Source organism: Nyctibius grandis, chromosome 4 (genome assembly GCF_013368605.1).
Source record: "Nyctibius grandis isolate bNycGra1 chromosome 4, bNycGra1.pri, whole genome shotgun sequence".
NCBI lineage: Eukaryota > Metazoa > Chordata > Aves > Nyctibiiformes > Nyctibiidae > Nyctibius > Nyctibius grandis.
The window spans coordinates 7,416,934-7,436,903 of NC_090661.1; the positions used below are offsets into that span (position 1 = coordinate 7,416,934).

General features: G+C 37.0%; 1 protein-coding gene across 1 annotated transcript; it reads left to right on the plus strand.

The window, feature by feature from the left end:
• Positions 1-3,682: 3,682 nt before the first annotated feature.
• Positions 3,683-4,689, plus strand: FSHB (follicle stimulating hormone subunit beta). Its single transcript, XM_068399498.1, has 2 exons — positions 3,683-3,841; positions 4,453-4,689. The coding sequence occupies exons 1-2, from the start codon at positions 3,683-3,685 to the stop codon at positions 4,687-4,689; spliced, it is 396 nt and encodes a 131-aa protein (XP_068255599.1).
• The last annotated feature ends 15,281 nt before the right edge of the window (positions 4,690-19,970 follow it).

The following is a 19,970-nucleotide window of genomic DNA, read 5'->3' on the forward strand; positions in this document are numbered from 1 at the left end:
AAATAGGAATATAGAGAAGCCTTTTATTTCCCTGAGATGCCACTAAGGCATTATCAGAGCCGTGTGAATCTGATGCCCACTACAACTTGCACAAGAGTTGGAGAGTCTTCATCTACAGTACTACGTATACTCCGATGAACCAACTCCCTGTCCACATTTAAGACAAGATCTTCCATTAGAGCATTTGCCAGATTTCCCCACTCGCTTCAACAAGAATACAGCAGTCTCCGTTGACAGAGGTCTTGACCATTAAGTGCTGGCTGTTCCAATCCAACTATTCCATTCCCAACCATAATGCAATTACAGGATTCTGCAGCAACTTGAGCCCTCTCATGGGGCTTGCTAGAGCCTGGATTCTGCACAACAGACCCACGAGTAAGCTAACCCTAGAAAGGTGGAGAAATAGCATGAGATTGCTTTGCCCCAATCCAAACAGGCCATTTGCAAAGACATTCCAGAACTATGAATTGCTTAGCTAGCTCCCAGTGTGAGCAGAGCACATGTGGGTCTGCCTGAATCTTTCTGTATAGACACACCACAACATCTTTTAATTTCCTAGGCTGTATACATAAACCACCACAGAATTCCATGGGTGTAGCTTCAATAATTCCTCTTTGACAATCTGAGCAACACCTAGCATTCAGCCTAGAAGCATAATGACAACTGCTAAATCTAGGATGGGCAATACTGCTTAAGAACTAGATAGATAAAACCACTACTTGACACTTAAGAGTTGCTGTAGCATGTGAAAAGGAAATGTTCTTCCCTCTGACACTATTCCTTAAACTGAAATATAAACCATTTAAAAATGAAAGCATTTCTATTTCTCAAATAGATACAAAATTCAATAGCACCAAACCTACATATAATGTTCACGTATATGTGAAAATGATAGCTTTCTGGATAAATAACATTTGTTATTCTCAAATACCATAACCTTTTTTTAATCTAATGGGAATATAAACTTCAAGGAGTGTGATATAGTTAGCATATAAATATTTCCCAGAGGTATGAACTAATAATCTTAGAAAAACATGCTCTTACACAGCATCTTGCCCATCATAAGAAGTAATTCCTTTAGTGTATCTTTCTAATAAAAGGTGTGTGAACAAAATCAAAGTCAACCAAGTAACAACTCACCAAATTACCACTCCTGAGACTGAGTACACTATGTAAAGGATTTCCTGTTAACCTCCCCCCTCAGTCCCACTCCCCAATCAATCCCATCAATTACACTGATACAGCTGTTCATTTCATTGTGGAACACATTGATATGGATTAACTACAACGCTGTAAAAGAGGGATGGTTTGGGTTTTTTTCCTTTAATCAGAATGATTTCCCCAATTTGTGTTGCCACAAGTGAGGAAGTTGAGTGGGCCAGAATGAGGAACCAGGGGAGGGAAGAAACAGCATGGCAGGGGCTAAACTTGCACCATCTGCTTGTGAAACTTTTTAGTGAATGTGTATGATTTCCTCAAAGCATGAAACAGATTGCTGCAACTGAGAGATTAGATATTTTCTGTATTGTCCTTTGCAAATGAAGTTTATTTGGTTTTATTTAATTTGCATAAATTAGGACTTAGAAAAGGCTAGATCCTTAGTAGGGATATAACTAATTGTAATCAGCTTTTGTCTGGCATCTCTGGAATTAGTGATTGACAGCAAGTGAGAATCTTCTCTGAGAAGACAGACTGTGTTGACACTAAAGACACAAAAGACCATTATCAAATGATCACAGAGTTTATATTAGTAAAGACTAAGATGTCTGCTTTCTTGACTTAAATTTATACATTTAATTGAGCTTGAGTTATTACTACAGGATATGTCCAGGGAAAATTTGCAGATCACTTTCTAACTTTGGTGTGATAGGAAGTTCACTAACAAATTAAGGTATCGCAGACTGGATGGAAAGTGGAACAGATGGCCTGTCTGCAGGACCACAGGAAGGTATGAGACACTTAAAGGGCTCATTTGTAAAAGCCATTTTGAAAAGTATCCCGTCTGCAGGACAACTAATAAGCCGGCGAGACTTTCTTTTCATGATAAAATGCTTTTAACTGTATGTCCTTGCCTAGTTTTCTTTTGTGGATGGATTTCTGTAAAAGTCAGACTGACCATAATAGAACAGTCATAACAAAGCAAGACCAGCTCTTCTGGGCAGATGATAGTAAATACAGTGCTACTATGACTCATTTTCTCCAGAAGTGACATGTGAAGCTCAATAAAGTTATTTCTCTGTCATTATTCTGGTGAAGAGGCACACATCAGTAACTTGTGAACGCAGGAAAAGGGCAGTGAGCCGGGAAACACCATAGAATCTTTTATCATCGTGACGAACTAGGGAATGCATTCAAGTTGAGTTTGTATGGTTGCCTGTTAAAAATATTAGCATTTACCTTGTAACATGACAATACCTGATCTGAGATCACTGACAGAAAACGCAGATCTGGAGCCTCATTATGACATCTTTATAGTCCCTTTCCACAATACAGACATTCCTTACACAAGTTAAAAAAAATGTGACCACGCAACAGACAGGAATCAGGAGTGTATATACTGGGACAGAAATCTGAATTTTGAAAAACCACAGTGGTATTTCAAATGGTAAAGCAAAGTGGAGTTACTCATGGTTTAACAAAACTCGCACTACCAGATTTCTTGGACCACAGATCAATAAACAAGTACAAATGCAGCTCACTGGGTAAGACCTAATTCGGAGAAAAACAATTAAGATTGATACCCTGAAAAACTCAGGAACATGTTCATTAGCCAAGAAACACTCTGGCGATGTCTCTGCTATGAATTACCAGAGGACAACCTTGCACCCCATGCCTATGAGTTTGAGGGCTGACACAAAACACAGTTAAAACACCTGAACTTTTCTTCTCCAAAAATAGTCTTCTCAACCTTCTTTCAAACTGTGGAATGGCTCAGCTATTGCTAAATGCCACTGAATCAAGTCCAGGGAAACTTCTAAAGAGACATTGTGACAGTAACCTTCACCGTCGCTTCCTGAGTGTGTTTTGCTTTTCTTTTTTTCTCTTAACAAGGTTTGATCTCACTGTCTGGCAGAACATTAATCCGCTTTCACCAAGTACCAAATTAATGCTTGCTGCATTAATACACTGCAAATCCTCAAGGTATAAGTTACACACAATTTAGTATATAAGGTAAGCACAGGGCTTTCTTTTCACTACAGCTATTACCAGGAAGGCAAGTAGAATACAGGTAAGTTTTCATCAGATCCTGATCTAGAAATCTTTTTTCAAACTGCAAACACTCTATGTAACTAATTGCTTCTGAAAAAGAGATTATCCTTTGCTCTTTCTCTCTCTTGCTTCTTTTTCTTTCTCCTTAAAGACAGGATACATTCTCTGTACAGAAACTTAGATAAAAATATTTCCTTGAAAGTGGTATGGTACTCTGCTATTATTATTCTGCAAAGATTGCTGCCATGCCATTTCAGTCGCTTAGGAAAATCAAACTCCTTTAACAATAAACATAGAGATAGATCTATTTAATGGCTTCATCCTATGTTCACACTGATGTTTCTGAAAGCTTACTATTATAGAACCACTTGAGGACAATGTGAAGACTCAGTTTCTCCCTGTTTCTATAAATATTTCCCGTTGAAAATAACTATACATGTTTCTCCTGTATATTTTTTGCTTCATACACAGGATGAAGACAGTTAATTGTTACGTGCTGTTATTTTGCTGGAAAGCAATTTGTTGCAATAGCTGTCAGCTCACCAATATTACTATAGCAGTGGAAAGAGAAGAATGTGAATTCTGTATTACAGTGAATGCCACGTGGTGCTCAGGATACTGCTTCACAAGGGTGAGAATCTCAAATTTAATTTCAGGCACTGAAATTAAATATTCCAAGTGATGTATGAATAACGCATTTTTCCAGTCTGTAATGAACACCTAGGCAGGATAAGCCTTGTGAAAGAACAGGTTGAGTAACTCTCATGCTACTTGACAGGAAAGTAGATACACAGCCAATCTGAATCACAAAGGGAAGGGTGAAAAGACACTAGTAAAATTCAGATCTTTAACTGACTGCATACGTTATGTTTATATTGAATAACTAGAGTTGAAAGTATTACAATCTAGATCTCTGCCTTGTGTTCAATTTGTGGTTGTGAATGGATACAATAAAGCAGCCATTACTATGTAGACTCCTCTACTTTTCCAAATAATTTGAAGAAACAAGACATTGACCTGCAAGATTGTCTGGTGATGGTATGACACAAATTTGCCATATCAGTCCTCCTGAAAGGATAAATATAAGGATCTAGGTGAAATTAGAAGAGTCTGATCCAAATCCTTTTGATTTTCCCCACCAGTTTAATTAGTTTTCCACATCAGGTCCTTTATTTTATAAAAATTTGGAATTCTACTCCATAACAAATTTCAAAATAAGTATTTCCTTCTTGTAATTTTCAGGATCCAGTATATAAATATCCACCAGTATCATCTGTTCAGCAAACATGTACCTTCAAGGAGGTTGTGTATGAAACAGTGAAGATCCCTGGCTGCGGCAACCATCCCGAATCTTTTTATTCATACCCAGTAGCTACAGAGTGCCACTGTGAGACCTGCGACACTGACAGCACTGACTGCACTGTGAGGGGGCTTGGGCCATCCTACTGTTCCTTCAGTCAGAATAGAAGTAACCAATGAAAGGTACCTGAGATGGCAAGTTTGGCTTTAAACATTCACTCCTAGATAAAGGTACTGGTCGGGCTTAAGTGGAAGATAATAGGCAAGGCTATGTAGAAACAGCCAAGACTGAAACAGAGATTTTTAAGGCCAAAATGGAGAGCTACTGACTAAACTTCTCTTTAGGCCTTCCCTATTTATTCTATCAGTTTCCTTAAAATCATTTTCATAGGTCTATAGAACACAGCTTCCGACTCCTTCTCCCTTGCCTCCTCTTCTCTGTTTCACCTTCATTCTTAATATTCCTGTATTGCCACTGCCTAGCCCACTTAGTTTATTCTACGCTATCCTACGCTTTCAAAAAGTTCCCAACTTCCAGGTCTTTATTATCCCCTGCTTTCTGCCTCTCCTCAGAACCCACTTATTTTAAAAAGCCTTGCAGCACTGGTTTTCTTACAACCAACATCTGTGCCCTCACTTTCTATTAGTTGGACCACACACATCTCAGCTGAGACCCGGACTTTTTTTCCACAAAATATTTCATATAGTCATTATGCTTTGTAAATAATGACGGCATGTTTATTCAAGAGCCAAAATCTATGTTCACATGTTGAATGTCATCTGAACTGTTGTGCTTTCTCAGTAAGGCTTATTAGCTCAGGCTAAGTGCCACAATAATACAAATAACATGGGCTCTAGTTCATACCTCACTAAGTTGAAAAAAGAGTCATCATCTGTCTACTTTCACCTGAGGAAACATATTGTAAGTCAGTTAAACGATTCTGAAAATTTTGCCACATATCAGAAACACTGGATTTCCTCTCATTATGCAACAGAACATAACAATGAGATTTTTTTTTAACGCTATTTAACATAGGAGTCTCACAAATTATTTATGGATGAATCCAGAGGCACGTGATCCCAGTAGTGCAAACACAGTGTGATAACGTGCCTTGAAAGTAGTTCACAGTAGTCCCTTCTGAGGACGTAAGTGCATAGAGTTCTGCAGCAACCTAACTCTGCAATGGCCAATATGAAGTTGGGATGGTCCGGAAGCAAGCTGGAGGACTGACTGAATCAGAACGGAAAACTATCTCACGTTATTGGGAAAATTATCTGAAACCTACCAAATGAAATCCTATCAGGAATATGAAAAGATACGGCTCTTCATCAGAAACAATCACCTACACAAACACAGAATGGAGAGCAACCGGTTCAGCAGTAATTCGGGACCAAAGACTTGGAGGGTATACAAGCTAAGTATGAGTCAACAGTATCACACCACTGTGGAAAAGAGGGAATATAAGGAGCAGAGCCTATAAGACACAACCTACTTCCACCACTCTGCTCAATATGACAAGAGCCTCAGCTCAGTTGTTATGTCCAGCTTTGGACACAGGACTTCGAAGCATTGAAAAACTGGAGAAAATCCCAGAAGAGTAATAAGAATGGAGAGAGGCCAAAAAAAAATCTTAGGAGAAAAAGATTTAAATAAATGTGGTTGTTTTGCTTACAGAAGGTAACACTTAGGGGGGGAAATTAGTGGAACCTTTTACATGCTTGAAGACTGTTACGAAAGAGAAAAGGAACAGTCAGTTCTCCATGTTCATAGTGAACAGAATAACTAATGAAAGATTCAGAGTAGTCACTAGCAAATCTTCCGAAAGGTACAGACAGCTAGACACTGAAATAAATTGTCAGGGGGTTGGGGAAGGGAGGGAGGGAGGGAGGGAGGGAGGGAGGGAGGGAGGGAGGGAGGGGGGTCTGTGGAGTAGTGACCACTACAGGTCTTCATGAACACACTGAACTTGTTAGGAATCACAGAGGGAAAGTTAATTTGCCATGAGGCAAGGGAATGAAGTAGATAAACTCTTGGGGTCACCTGCCGTGTCTGCTTTTGAGACCCTTACAGACGTTTATTTAAAGGGAATTTGTCTTTTACTCTGGATCTACCTTATAACAGATAAAAGATATTTTAATTTATTTCATTTTTAGCTTTTTTACTGAAAGAGATTAGTTCTCTTAACTTAATTTTATTTATAAGATTAACCCACATGGACATTTTCTTTGGTCTAGTGAAGTTTTAAAAGCAGTAAAGTAATAAGTAAATCAAGTTGCCTCTCACTCATTTCAGTTTTAAACATGAGTTGACTTCAGTTAAAACTAAGCATATTATTCATATCAAGAATTATTCCATTCTGGATGAGAGATTTTTGAATTAAAATTGCAAAACAGAGTAGCTTATAGTAAAAAAGTATGGAAAAAAAATGTTTTCAAAATAGATCTGTAAACATCTCTATTGTCTTTTGTGCATTTTGGAATAATAAAAATAAATTTGTTGCACTTCTGTTATGTGTGTCTTAATAAGCCAATTAAAAAACTTGAGTCCACCTGCTCACACTACTATGCTTTAAATCATATATTTTCTTCTGCCCTCACACTTTTTTTCACATAACTAATACGCTCACCTGAGCCATATTTGCATTATACGGCCAAATCACATCAATTAAGAGATTGGTCTATTTTAGACTGATCCAGTAATGTGATGATGAAATACCACATAGTTGTAACACAACAGAACTGTGGATGAGAATAAAGATTATCATTAATATTTTATTTAAACTATAGGGATTAGAACCTCTCCAGAGCTGTGCCCGCTTCTCTGTCACAAATTAGCTTGCATGCAAAAACAAGAATCATACAGCTCTCATTTCATCCATCAGACAAATGCAACCTCTCATTTTTATTGCTAACATATCTATTCAAAACCTCAAAACTAAAATGGTAACTAATGCAGTCAAAAGAGTATTGAGGTTAATATCAGAATGCTAGCAAAAAAATCCTAAGCTTCCAGACTCTCGCTTCGTATCTCTCACACATCTGCGGTACAAATGCTGAGGTAAATATCAGGTCCTAGAGATTCAAAGATGTAAAGAAAAATGACCTCCATATAAGCACTAACCCCTGCCAAGCAAATTATAGCCTTTAGGAATACCTCTTTGGAACACTTTCTCAACCCCTGTCCAGTACCTAGATATGAGTTCTACCCGAATCTCTTCCATAAAGCTGGCTTTTTGGAAAATGGGTAGATCATACATCAAAAGTTTTCTGGTTTTCAAAAGATCAATGTGGAAGAGGAAACAAATAATATCTTATGATTAGAAAAAGAAGATAAATTCAAGTGATTGCACAAAAGGCTCAGGAAACATACAAGTTCCACATGAAGTCTTGCTGTTAATGTCAGTGAGCTTTGAATGTATGCCTCCATTTATATGAAACTAGCTTTGGTATTCTACTCTGAAGTAAAATCCATTCCAAGTCATGTCAACAATTATTTGTTGTTCTACAGATTGATAGTCAGTAGTTTCACTAACAGAAATTCAGAAACTCGTACAGAAGGCTGGCCTGACTTGAAGATATCTTGGACTACCTTTGACAGTGTGTAAGACAAGACTTTGACTTTATCTTCTCAAAGTTCACTTTCCATTCAATGTCCAATAATCACTTCATTAAACTTACTTCTACATTAACGTTTTTCCAAAATTTTAGTGAAGGTACATGCAAGCCATGAATATCAGTGTAGTCTGAGGTCCAAATCTGCTTTGAATTATTATTTAAGAAAAATATTTAAGAAGTAATTTGTATGCTCTTTGCCTAGCTCTGTCACGATGAATAAATGGCAACTCTGTCAAAAGCTGAAAGTTTCAGTATGACATGTTGCTCTAAATACTAAATTGGTGGGGAAGCTTTTAGAAACATTCCTAATAAGACTCAGAAGTAGATTTTCAAAAATTCCTACCACGGGCCTAACCCTTTCCATTGAAATCAATAGGTAAAATGCTTTTCAACTTCAGTAGAACTATTCTGCCAACAGTGAACTTTTCAAAAACTGCATATTAATTCTATTTTTAAAGGCAGGATCTGCAAACACACCTTACAATATGTCAGACTTTAGCCACCAGCCTACAGAAAGTAACTTTAGAGTTAGTAAAAACTAAAATGGACTGAACTATCTATTTATTTACTCCCAGTCCAGTAAAATTATCTCTTTTCTTGCATCACCCTGAATGCAGGAAACCTGGAAAACTGTAATTTATAACCCCATGGTGAAGGCATACAGGATAGAGGCAATATATAGTGTTGAACTGTCCCTTAAAGACTTCTGAGAGGCACACTTAATGCAGGATTCATTGTGTTGTAATTAATTAAGTCTTTCAAATACACAGATGTAGAGATAAACTGCATGAAGATTATTCATCTCTGCCACCACATCTGTGGGTGAATTAATACTTTCTGTCATTTATTATGCAGACAGTTTGACCTTGATCTTATGTCTGTGCCAGCTGTACTTGAAACTCTCCAGACATCAAGATGAAGTGCAGCAGCAGTATTCATAGTCCTACTAATTGAAATGACCGTTTAATCCCAACTGCCTTTTTAGGTAGAAAGCACATACTGATTTTACAGAGAGGCAAAGAAACACACGTTCCTCACCTTGAAGCCATTAATAAAGCATCAACATATTAGCATCACCCTCTCTGTTGTCAATGCTTAGCTATTATTCCCTGCCTAAGTTCTGTAAATCATTCCTCTTAGCTTAAAATAGGTTTACACTTGCCTTTATAATTTTGGCATATAACTGGGCTCACAATATTTTTTACTATAAGCAAGAAATATAAATGCTTTCTCCTTGTACTAATCCAACTGATGAATAAGAATTTATTAGTCATCCACAAATCCTCAGAGAAATCTAGCCTGAGACAGAAGTAACTACAGATAGTACGTGGAAAACAGGAATGTCAGGACTCTGGCTTGTACATGTCAAGTTGAGGCTGCACTTAACTTGGGCTATTTGAATGGGAAGGGGAAAGACAGTTGAGCGTGGTGTTAATATTCTATACTTCACCCTCCCACCTCAGCAAGTGTGTTTTGCTTTGTCAGTATGCAATATTTAAGCCGCACACCTCATTTTCATTAAAAAAATACAACTAGTATCTTGGTTGAAACTACAAAAAAAAACCTACAAAGAAAAGAGCTAAGCAGCTGATCTCAAAAACTCATTTGGAGATGGCAGCCTTGAGATTAGTGGCTCCCCTCCACTCGGGCAATGGGATCTATAAATTTTTTCTGTGTATCTCATGTTTCTCTTCAATTTATGTTATTAACATTAGCTATCAAAGCCTTGGTCTTCCAGTGTGACTTATAGTGATAGACATTACAGCAGCTCACAAGGCTGCAGTCTCTGGGAATTATAGAAAACAAGACGAGAGCAGGGTTAGAGAAAGGACATACTTTCAAGAAATCAAATGTCAGTGTTTCATTATGTGTAGGTGGGGAAGAGAAAGAATTAACTAGATATGCTTCTCCATCATTAACCATTAGTTTTCTTTCATGTAGCAACTCTAAGAGGCAAGAGGTAAAGTCTTACTTCACACTGATGACCTCTTAATTAACTGAAAAAATACTGGGGGAGTGGGGTTCAGATGTATTACTTGTATAGTATAACATTATTCTGTATGAGAAAGGAAGGTAAATTCTAGATCTAATATCTTTGGACTACATTCGGCTATACTCATATACACTGAATAATGCTACAGACAGAGATATTATTCAGTTAAAATATGAATCTAAACCCTCAAATACGTCCTTCTTAAGATATCAACATTCAAGACATATAAGGTAATCCAGCATTATCCAATGGCCTGTAGAAAAACCTTTGAACAACTTACACAATCCAATTTTCCTCTTGCTTCACATGTTTATATTTAAAGTTTCATTCAAAAATTATCTTAGCTGTCGTCATCTCATTCTCTCATTATACAGTATTGGCAGGTCTTGATGCTTTTGTGAGTGCTGTGAAAATTCCCAGTCAAAATAATACAATAATGAAGAAAACTGTTAAGAAGTTAGAAAGAAAACTTTTGGTTCAGGCACTGTAAAAATTTATGTAACAGTGAGGCAAAGGGTTATGGATCAGGTCTATGCCCTGGTAGTACGTGCCTTTTCAAACAGGCATTTATAATCATCAACAGCATGATTCTATGTAACATAAAAGTAGGGTACGCACTTCAGCTAGCCCAATGATCAACAAATAATAAAGACAGCTTAAAATTAATTCTGCCTCTGCTACCAAAGATAGCTCTGCCAAGCAATGGATCTGGCCCAACCAGTTAATTTTCTTCCCTATGTGATTTCTCCTTTTAGAATAAATATCTGAATCTTCATAAGAATTCTAAGTCATATCTAAGCTAATGCTTTAGATGGGACACTGATTTAGATCATCAGTGTGAATGGATGCAGACTTTACCACATAGGTTTTGTTTACACAGTCTAGCCTTAAGACAAGTAGATCCCAATCTACAAGTACCTGGATGTGTTCATATACTTAGATTATTATGTCTGGAACTTGAAACCACTTTACACCCTGATGCTTAGTTCAGGGACAATGTAAAAGCATAACCATATCAATTCCTGACTGAGCACAATCTAGTTACTTAGTATTTGTTATTCAGCATGTACAACGCATGGAGGACTGCCATTTTATTACGCATTTCTCTAAGCAGAGTGTAGAAACTACCTCGTCAGATTCCAATATCCAGCTAATAAATTCATTAGAGATAATGAAGGTACAGCAGTTTGACAAAGATTCAGTTCACCTCAACACAAGCCCCAAATATCACGTCTAAGAACAAGCACTGTAGTTAATGGGAAGTGTGTTGTCTGGAATGGTCTTATAGACTTATGAGAACCACCCTAAGAATATTTGTTTTAGTCTATTCAACATTATAATATTTTACAATGTTTATTTCAAGAATATCAGGATTAGGAATATAGCTAGTAGGATTACAGAATATTCCGATATAGCATCTGAGGATTATCTATTTAGTTTTGCTTGTACTGTGTAGACCAATATTGCTTTAATAATCATAAATAAAATATCATGAGATCAAGCCTAGGAACGAAAAACATTACATCAGAATAACTAAGCCTCAGTTATGAATTTCAATGCTTCAGGGGTTAAATACTCAAGGGTTTGTGATGCCCTTAAATAATTCAGTCTATGTCCTTTCAGTAGATGTCTGATCTATTAAATATTCACTAACACTTTGAAGACTGAAATAGCATCAGATCTTAAATTAGAAAGTTTCCTTTTAATGTCACTCTTGTGTTAATTTCTGTTATATTATTTCAGGTTATTTGCCACACCTCAAACTAGATAATATTAATAGCACAAAAAAAGGACCTTCCCTTTCTTGACAACTCAGTATGCCATATGAAAGAAACAAGCAATTCTGCTTTTGACATACACAGCCCCATTGACTTCAAAATGGGAAAAGTGACCTGCCCAAGAATATGGCAATCGATAAGGGAGACTTCAGGACCTCCCGACTTCTCATTCTAGCAAAGCTGCATAAAAACACAGTTTGAATCATTATACAATTGGTAATATTACTATACCACACCAGTTTATTAAAAATGTATCCTCGTACTTGATCTGAAAATAAAATAAAAGCTTATTGCTCATGACGAAAGGAAGAACAAGGGATAAGTGTCAAACTGTAACTCTACTAGTAGATGAAAAGAGCCTAATGTAGACCTGCCAGGTTTTGAAAACAGACAACTGAATTGGGAAACAATGGTATGACATCACTACATAAATCCTTATTATGTTATATGGCTCCAAAAACATTATGCAAACAGCTGTTCAAAAAGCACTGAAACAAGATCTTTCACATATCAGTAACTTGGTGTCATAATCATATTCTCCCGCTTGAAATATGTCACATTCTCCCAGGGAACATGTCTGTGCTAGGCAAAGGATTTCCTGCTTATCTCAGATGATTACTAATGAGAAATCCATACAATTTAGTTCTTCTTTCAATTTGTGAATTATTTCCAAGTAGATGTTGATAACTGCTTTGTTTGCAATGGATTATGCAACCCAACACCACTACAAAGAAAGATGCCTTAGTCACACTTCCACGTATCAATGAGGGGACGCAGTAAGCGACCTATTTTCCCAATGCATTCCAACTATTGTGTGAGAAATTAACAGCAATAAATATTGCTGGTCTGTTTGTGACTAGGACTTACTATTGTGAATCTGGACATGCTACTGAACATTTCACAATCTAAATTCATGTCAGTGAAAACAAAGAAACTAAAAGCACTGGAGATCTCACAGTTAAAACAGATCAAGTAGTATCATTGTGTCACAAAACAAAAGACCCTCAATCATTGCAAAACAATATAGAAAGAAATCAATCACAGAATGAAAAACGTTACCAGTAGGAATTAACTGCATAATTCTCTCTAGTCAAGTGTTCCCTCCCTTGCAACCTGGTTTGCCATGTTTCTTGCTACAAGGAAAGGCTAAGATGTCAGAAAGAGGGGTATTCAAGGAACAAATATTTCAAACTCATCTTAAATTTCACATCAGTAGAGTTATAAAGATGGAGAGCAATGCACAGCACAAGCTCCTTCTCAAAAGAAAACGAGGTAAAGGAAACTGTAAACTTGCTGAATTAAACAGAAATGGACTATTACCTCACAAAGAGAATTTTCATTATTTATCAACTGTTATGCAGTTTAATGACTGGCTCTGAGGACAATTACTACCTCTCTCTCTCTCTGTTTTCGATACTGCCCTTGACTTACTTAAATGTACAACAGCATGTATCTTTTTAAAAAGTCCTCAGCTGAAGGACGTAAGGCAAAAGCTAGTTAGTGCACTGCTTAACTATGCAATGCTTATATTCTGCAGTGAAGAAGATAGCATAAAAACCTTCGGAGGACTTACAACTCCGGTACTCTTTGGAAAAAAACTATGTTATATGAGGAAGTCCCTCCAGATCAGACAAAGGTACAATAAAATCTATATATAAGCTATCACTGGTATTTTTAAATGTTTCTTTAGCTTTCTACCTCTGCTGCTGAGCAAAATGCTGAGTCTATTTTACTGCTGTTTGAGCAACAATCACAAAAAAATAAGAGAATTAAATTGATATTGTGACAAGAAGAAATGCACTTATGAGTAATGAAACTCACAAAGTCTGCTTTCAATGTAGAATAAAAGATAATTTTCCCTTTCACCTCTTCAGCTCAGACAGCCTTTGGCAGTTATTGAGCTAAATGTTTTGATTTCAAGTAATGTTTTGTTTTGCCTAGATGAGAATGACCTTTATGTGGCACCTGCACTAAAGTAAAATTCATTGGGAAATCAAGGCCAGACAGATTTTCCTGGTGAACACTTGAGTTTCCAAAACAAACCATGTTGTAATTCATTGTAAGCAATACTTTCAGGAACCCAGTTTTAGTTATCCAAATTAAAATCTCCACAAGTCAGGTTTCCTAAATCTAATTTACTCTTTAGTACACTAATGTGTCCTCAGGTAGCTCACCAGAATAAGCTATAAGTCTGGGTAACAGTTGCCCGGAGTTAGGCTCTGAAATTCCATCTAACTTGTAAGACTTCCTGCATTTGAACAGTCCTTCCTAAGTGCATAATTCTTTTATGAAAATGAGAGAAACTCTAAATCACAAACAGGCTTTTCAACATAAGAACCCTTCTCATTTGCCTATATAGCATTAACAGCAGCAATGAATTCATGCAAATCAAAGGTCTTGTGCTTAGGTTCAAAACTCAGTTATGGGTGGCTTCCCATTGTCTTTATGACATATGTATCCTGAAATCTATTCAACTCCAATGTAATTTAAGAATATCTCTGGGCTATGTCCCTCCCAGGAAGCTGACAAGAGATGAAATGGAACCAGCTACTTATCATGTGGGAATCCCTTGATATGAAGTATCCTCAAATGTTTGAAAACAAAGAACAAGACTTAAGAGCAACCAAGTGAAGATTTATCCCTGAAGCATCATCAGGGATAGGACTGTATATGTTTTTCCAGATCATATAAGTGCTGTCAAATTTCTATCACAGACATCTATTTAGATGTCTTAGTTGCCCTGGGACCTGACAAGGATATCTGTCATTCCACATAAGCAATATTGTATGTCCTTTCCAGAAAACACAAAACATAGATACACAAAACATACAACTGTTAAGTGTAACCTTTAAGAAAGATAAAGCAGATAAATTTAAAAAGGAGAAAAAATGACCAAACAGCAGTACAGCAGAAAGGGAATGTCTGAGTTCTAGTGATATGACTCAACCATATATTGTTGCAGACATGTAAAATCTCATCCTAAGATCTATTACTAGGCAGCTAAAACAAGCTATAAAACAGAGGAAGAGGGGTTTTTTTTCTCGTTCCGTCAACACTGGTAAGTTCGAATATCATCCCCAGTCTGAGGGTTTCACACTTCAATTACGACGTTTTTCAGAAACTAAAGCTCCATAATTAAAAACTTAACAAAGATTGACTTTGCATTCAACAGAAGAAAGTAAAGCATATATTCAGCAGCAAATGCCTAAACGCAATGCACGCACACGAGTTCTGACAATCCACTGCCTACTCTTCACTCATTTAAAATCACTAAAGTGCATACTCAAAAAAGTGGGGGTAAAGAAAGAATGTAGAAGAAAAGCCTTTTAAACAGTGCTTTTCTACATAGTTCTTATATTGGATTAAATCCAAATTATATCTCGAGGACTATCTCTGCTTTCCCGGTAATTGTGAAAAAATACTTTTTTTTTTTTTTAAGTGTATCTCAAACTTAAAAAATTGGAAACGTAGGTACAGGCCTAACCTGAGCTATCAGATAGCAATCTCATCACCTTTTAGTACTGTTGAAATCTACATTTGGATCTAATTCTAAATTTTTCATAACTGGATTATTTATCAGTAATTATTTTAAAGTGCAATATATCATCTATAAAAGACTTTTTGAAAGCAAAAGCAGTACTGAAGCAGAAGCAGTCCATTTTCCTGAATAATAAGTCAATAAAACATGAACTGGAGCAAAGCCTAAAGTTGTTTTTAAAAATTTAGCCATAATCCTTTTTTTACTCCCACCAGAAAAAAAAGCTTCAATAACTATAACATTCCAAAACAGCTGTAGTACCAGATATTCTGATTTCAAAAAAAACCCAAATCCTGTCTATAAGCAAACTACCCTTCAGTTTCCAAGGAAATACTCCTTAAGTGGGGATGGCACAATTCTCCTTTAACATGATACTATGATAGTATTCTCTGACTTTAAAATGTACCCCAGCACTAGTCATAAGGAGTTAGTTTCCTTTTATTTCAGTGGATAGGGATGTTACCCTAGGAATCTTCCACTGATCCTTCTCATCCTGTCAAAGACTCAGAAAGACTGAAAATCTGCATGATTCTGGAGTGAAGGGAATTTTTCTTTTAATTCCCATAGGTCTTTTCTAGGAGTCTTACTATTCTCTGAATCAACCTTTACAGACACAGTAGTCAGAAAATAACCTTATAGAAGTGTCTGGTACAGTACAAATAACTAGGATATTAATAAACTGATATAACCTCTTTCTCACAGAATGCTAACAAGCAAACCAGACTGATTTATCTGGTGATTTTATCCCACAGACTGTTTCAGAATATTTCCTAGAAAAGTGGTAAAGACTCAATATTTGAAATCTTATCAGTCTTAGAAGTTGTGATAGGTCACATAAATTAAGTAGCATAACTCTTCTTCAGCTGAAGAATGATTAACTTACAAAGAATCTTTCGGATACCACTAAGCACGGGCACAAACACGAACTTTCCCACATATGATCATTCCCACACATAAACTAAAAATTCAGACTCCTTGAACTGCCAGAAGTAATATTGAATTACTTAAACTTATTTTAAAAGATGCTAAAACTAGCTGAACATAGCTGAAGTACATTCAGTGGGGGAAAAAAAAACCAAACCAAACCAAATCAATTATACACACAGAAATCGATTCTTTAAAACTGTCCTCTTAGATAGCATCAAATAATGGCAGAGTAGCATACACAGAAAAATAGAGATACCAGGCACACTACACCACCTCAGCTGAAAGGGAATTTCACATTCATAGAAACAATATTTACCTGTTTACCTGCTTTCACTCAAGTGAGTGATACAGTTATTGTGTGCTAAGAATGCAGCTGAGAGTCAATGGAGAATTAAGCATTGCCGTTTGATCTATACTATAAATAAATATCTTCTGCAAACATCTATGCCATACAGGTGTCTCACTGTGTATGTTTTAGCTGCAGAACTTCCCAAGAATATGCCTTACCCCATGTGATATTGGGCCACAGTGACACATTTGACAGAAGGAAAAAGTGAAGATAAAGAATATTTATTTGTCAGTGATTATGTTAACATAAAACAGTAAAAGGCATAGAAAAGTAATAATCTTTTGGAGTTTGTATAAATCATAGATTTATGAAGAATGCTGCTGCACAAATCATCAGCGTTGCTTTCCAATCCAACTACATCGTTGCTCTTCCCAGCCTTCTACTGACTACGCTTCTCTATTGCATTAACCATAAGCTATTTGCCCTCACTTTCAAGGCTCTTTAGGCTTGATTCTTCCTACCCATCATCTCTCATCCAGTATTTAGAGGCCTCCAATCAAGCTATAGTGACAGCTTCCATCATCTAGTTGTTAATTTTTCAGACAAGCACCTCTTATACTTTCTGTCAAGTTAAGAGCTGACACATGCTAAAACGTACTTTCTGTTTCTCCTTGGTATCTTCCCTTAAAATTCTCCTTTGCTATAATGGCAATAAGAATAATATAGTGGTGTATGAAAATAGATACTCAACATGTTGATCAAGAATATTAAATTGTCTCCTTGACAACCTGTCTATAAGCACCTTTGTGTTATTTTAAAGCTATGAATTATTTACTCCTCTCGATAATGCTTTAGAGCTTGGTGGCTTATTCTGTCTCTTATGACAAGATAAATGTGCAGGTCTCCCTCTGAGCTAAAGGAAAAGCACTCGCCAAACCCACAGAATTTGTTGCTCATTTTAATCTAGAGTAATATAACAACAGCTTCCCAAGATGGCATTACACTACGCCCAGGTGGAGGAATAGGAGGCACTGGCACACACTCTCTTGGCTGCTTATTTTCAGGGAGGATTCAGTACTCACCGAATCATCTGTAAATAGCCAGCATGCAGCAAACTGACATCTCTGCTCTTGAAAGTAACATGAGAAAACATATAAAGGGAATGAAAACACAGAACTGTAAAAACTACAATTTCTTCTTTTAGAAAACACAGAGATGACGTTTTCTAAACTTCAACTTCACAGATGATACTTTATATAGAAACAAACTGCATGTGAGCAGCCTATGGGATACTATAGGCTCACTGTCACTGCAGAACCAGTTCAATTGCATCCCAAGCCCTGATGCTCACTCAGTTCCTACCAAACACAATTCTCTAGCTGAAGCAATGTTTTTCACTCAAGCTGACTGGCCCATAAGGGGTGCAAGGAGACATTTAAGTATAGTGAAAATTAGCGTATCACAGAAACGGGGACTCAACCTCTCTGTGCAATTAATAAAAGCATCCAGTTAGCTAAAGAAAAAACCTGCAGGGTAATTTGGTGTCCTCCTGAGAGTCAAATACATTCCCCTTAAATTATTGCAAGTGCAGATGACGCATACTACCTCTGCAGTAAACATGGCATTATGAGATTTCAGGGGCCTATTGCAGCTAAACCAGCATCACACCAAGATGAAGACAGTATCTTCTCAGAGGCTTTTGCAGGAAAGCAGTATGAAGGATGCACGCAGTGGCTGAGACAGAATTCTACAGCAGAAGAAAGATCCTATGAACTGTAACATCTCAGAGGCTGAGCAAGATAAGCTAGGTAGCAAGAACTGTTCCAGGTCTCCTGCCCATTTATCTAATTCTACGTGCACTATTTTCAGCTAAAATAGATTTGTATCAAAGCTGTCACTTGTTTAGTCACTGTCCTGTTCAATGGTACATAGAGTCATGGAATCAGCAGTACAGTGTGCACTAAACTCCCTGTGCCAGGAAAGTCTCATACCTCCCAATAAAGCAAGCACTAAAAAACCTACCTAATGTAATCTATGTCTTTCCCAGAGATCAAGTGATGGGAGAATCTATCAAAACAAATACCCATGGCAGCTTCTGCTTTCTTGTTCGTTTCTTCTGAAACACTGCGGGCCAGATCTAATTCAAAGCCACCTGCTGAGTTCAATGGGCTCTGGATCAAGCCTTAGCTGAGGAAGACTTTTCGGTTATCTCTTTAACAAGGCACTCAGTTGATTAACAGCCCTCCTGCCTGCTACTCTAATGGGAATGCTTTTATTTTTATGCTTCTTCAGGCAGCAGATATGCTTGTACAATCATCAGCAAGAAAACTTTAAAGAAGAGCTGTGTAACTGCAGCATCCCCTAGTGTATTTACCCTGCTTAGCTGTTACAGAAGATCCTAATAACTTCATTGGGGGCAGGATCCTCATTTCAGGATCAAGCTGTCATCATAGCAATTGAAATGCTGATTCTAACAGAATAGCTGATCTTTTAGAGTGTGGCTTTCTCTGAGTATCAATAAAATACCGATGTTAAAAAAAAAAAGCATAGAAGACAATAGTGTGAAAAAGCAAGAGGTCTGAAGACTTTCTGAACTGAACAGAGGTGAGGGAATCTTCATAAAGAGATCGCAGAATTTCCCAGAGCTCACTGTTCAGAAGATAGATACTTGTTGGACTGAAAAACACTGAGAAGGGCATTAAGGGGCAATCGGTTAGGAAGTTAGTGAAAAGGACAAACTACATCTAAATACAGCAGCACTATATTCCCCACCAGGAAGACTATAATTAGTGTGTAAGGGGGAAGGAACGGTCTGAGGCCATTTTGAGTAATAACATAGCAAGCAGCCTGAGTTGTTCACTCCAGTCTAGCCCTTATCTTATTCTATGCTTCAAAGAAAACTACGTGCATAACATCTTTTCTTCCGACTGCACTGGAAAATGATGAAAGTTGATACAAAAGGCTGGACACATGCAGTGGGTCTTGCTTTCTGAGGAATAAATATAGGACTGAAGTAGAAAACTGCTCAGAATAGTTCTTCTTCATGACTATAAGGGACATTTATTGTACTTCATATTGATATGGTATATTTTCTGTAAGTTCATAATGAATTATTAGATTTTATGCATTAGGTGTCTCACAAGAAGATTTTCATTATTTTGCAAAGGACCACACTTAAATTCTGATGGCCATATTCTCATCACATTTACATTGCCACAAATCTAGAATAACTAAGTTCGAGAAATATTTCAAATTACATCTGACTACTGGAATTCTGCCCTGGGCTGCAGTGGCTTAGCCAGTCCTTAATAAAATTGATAA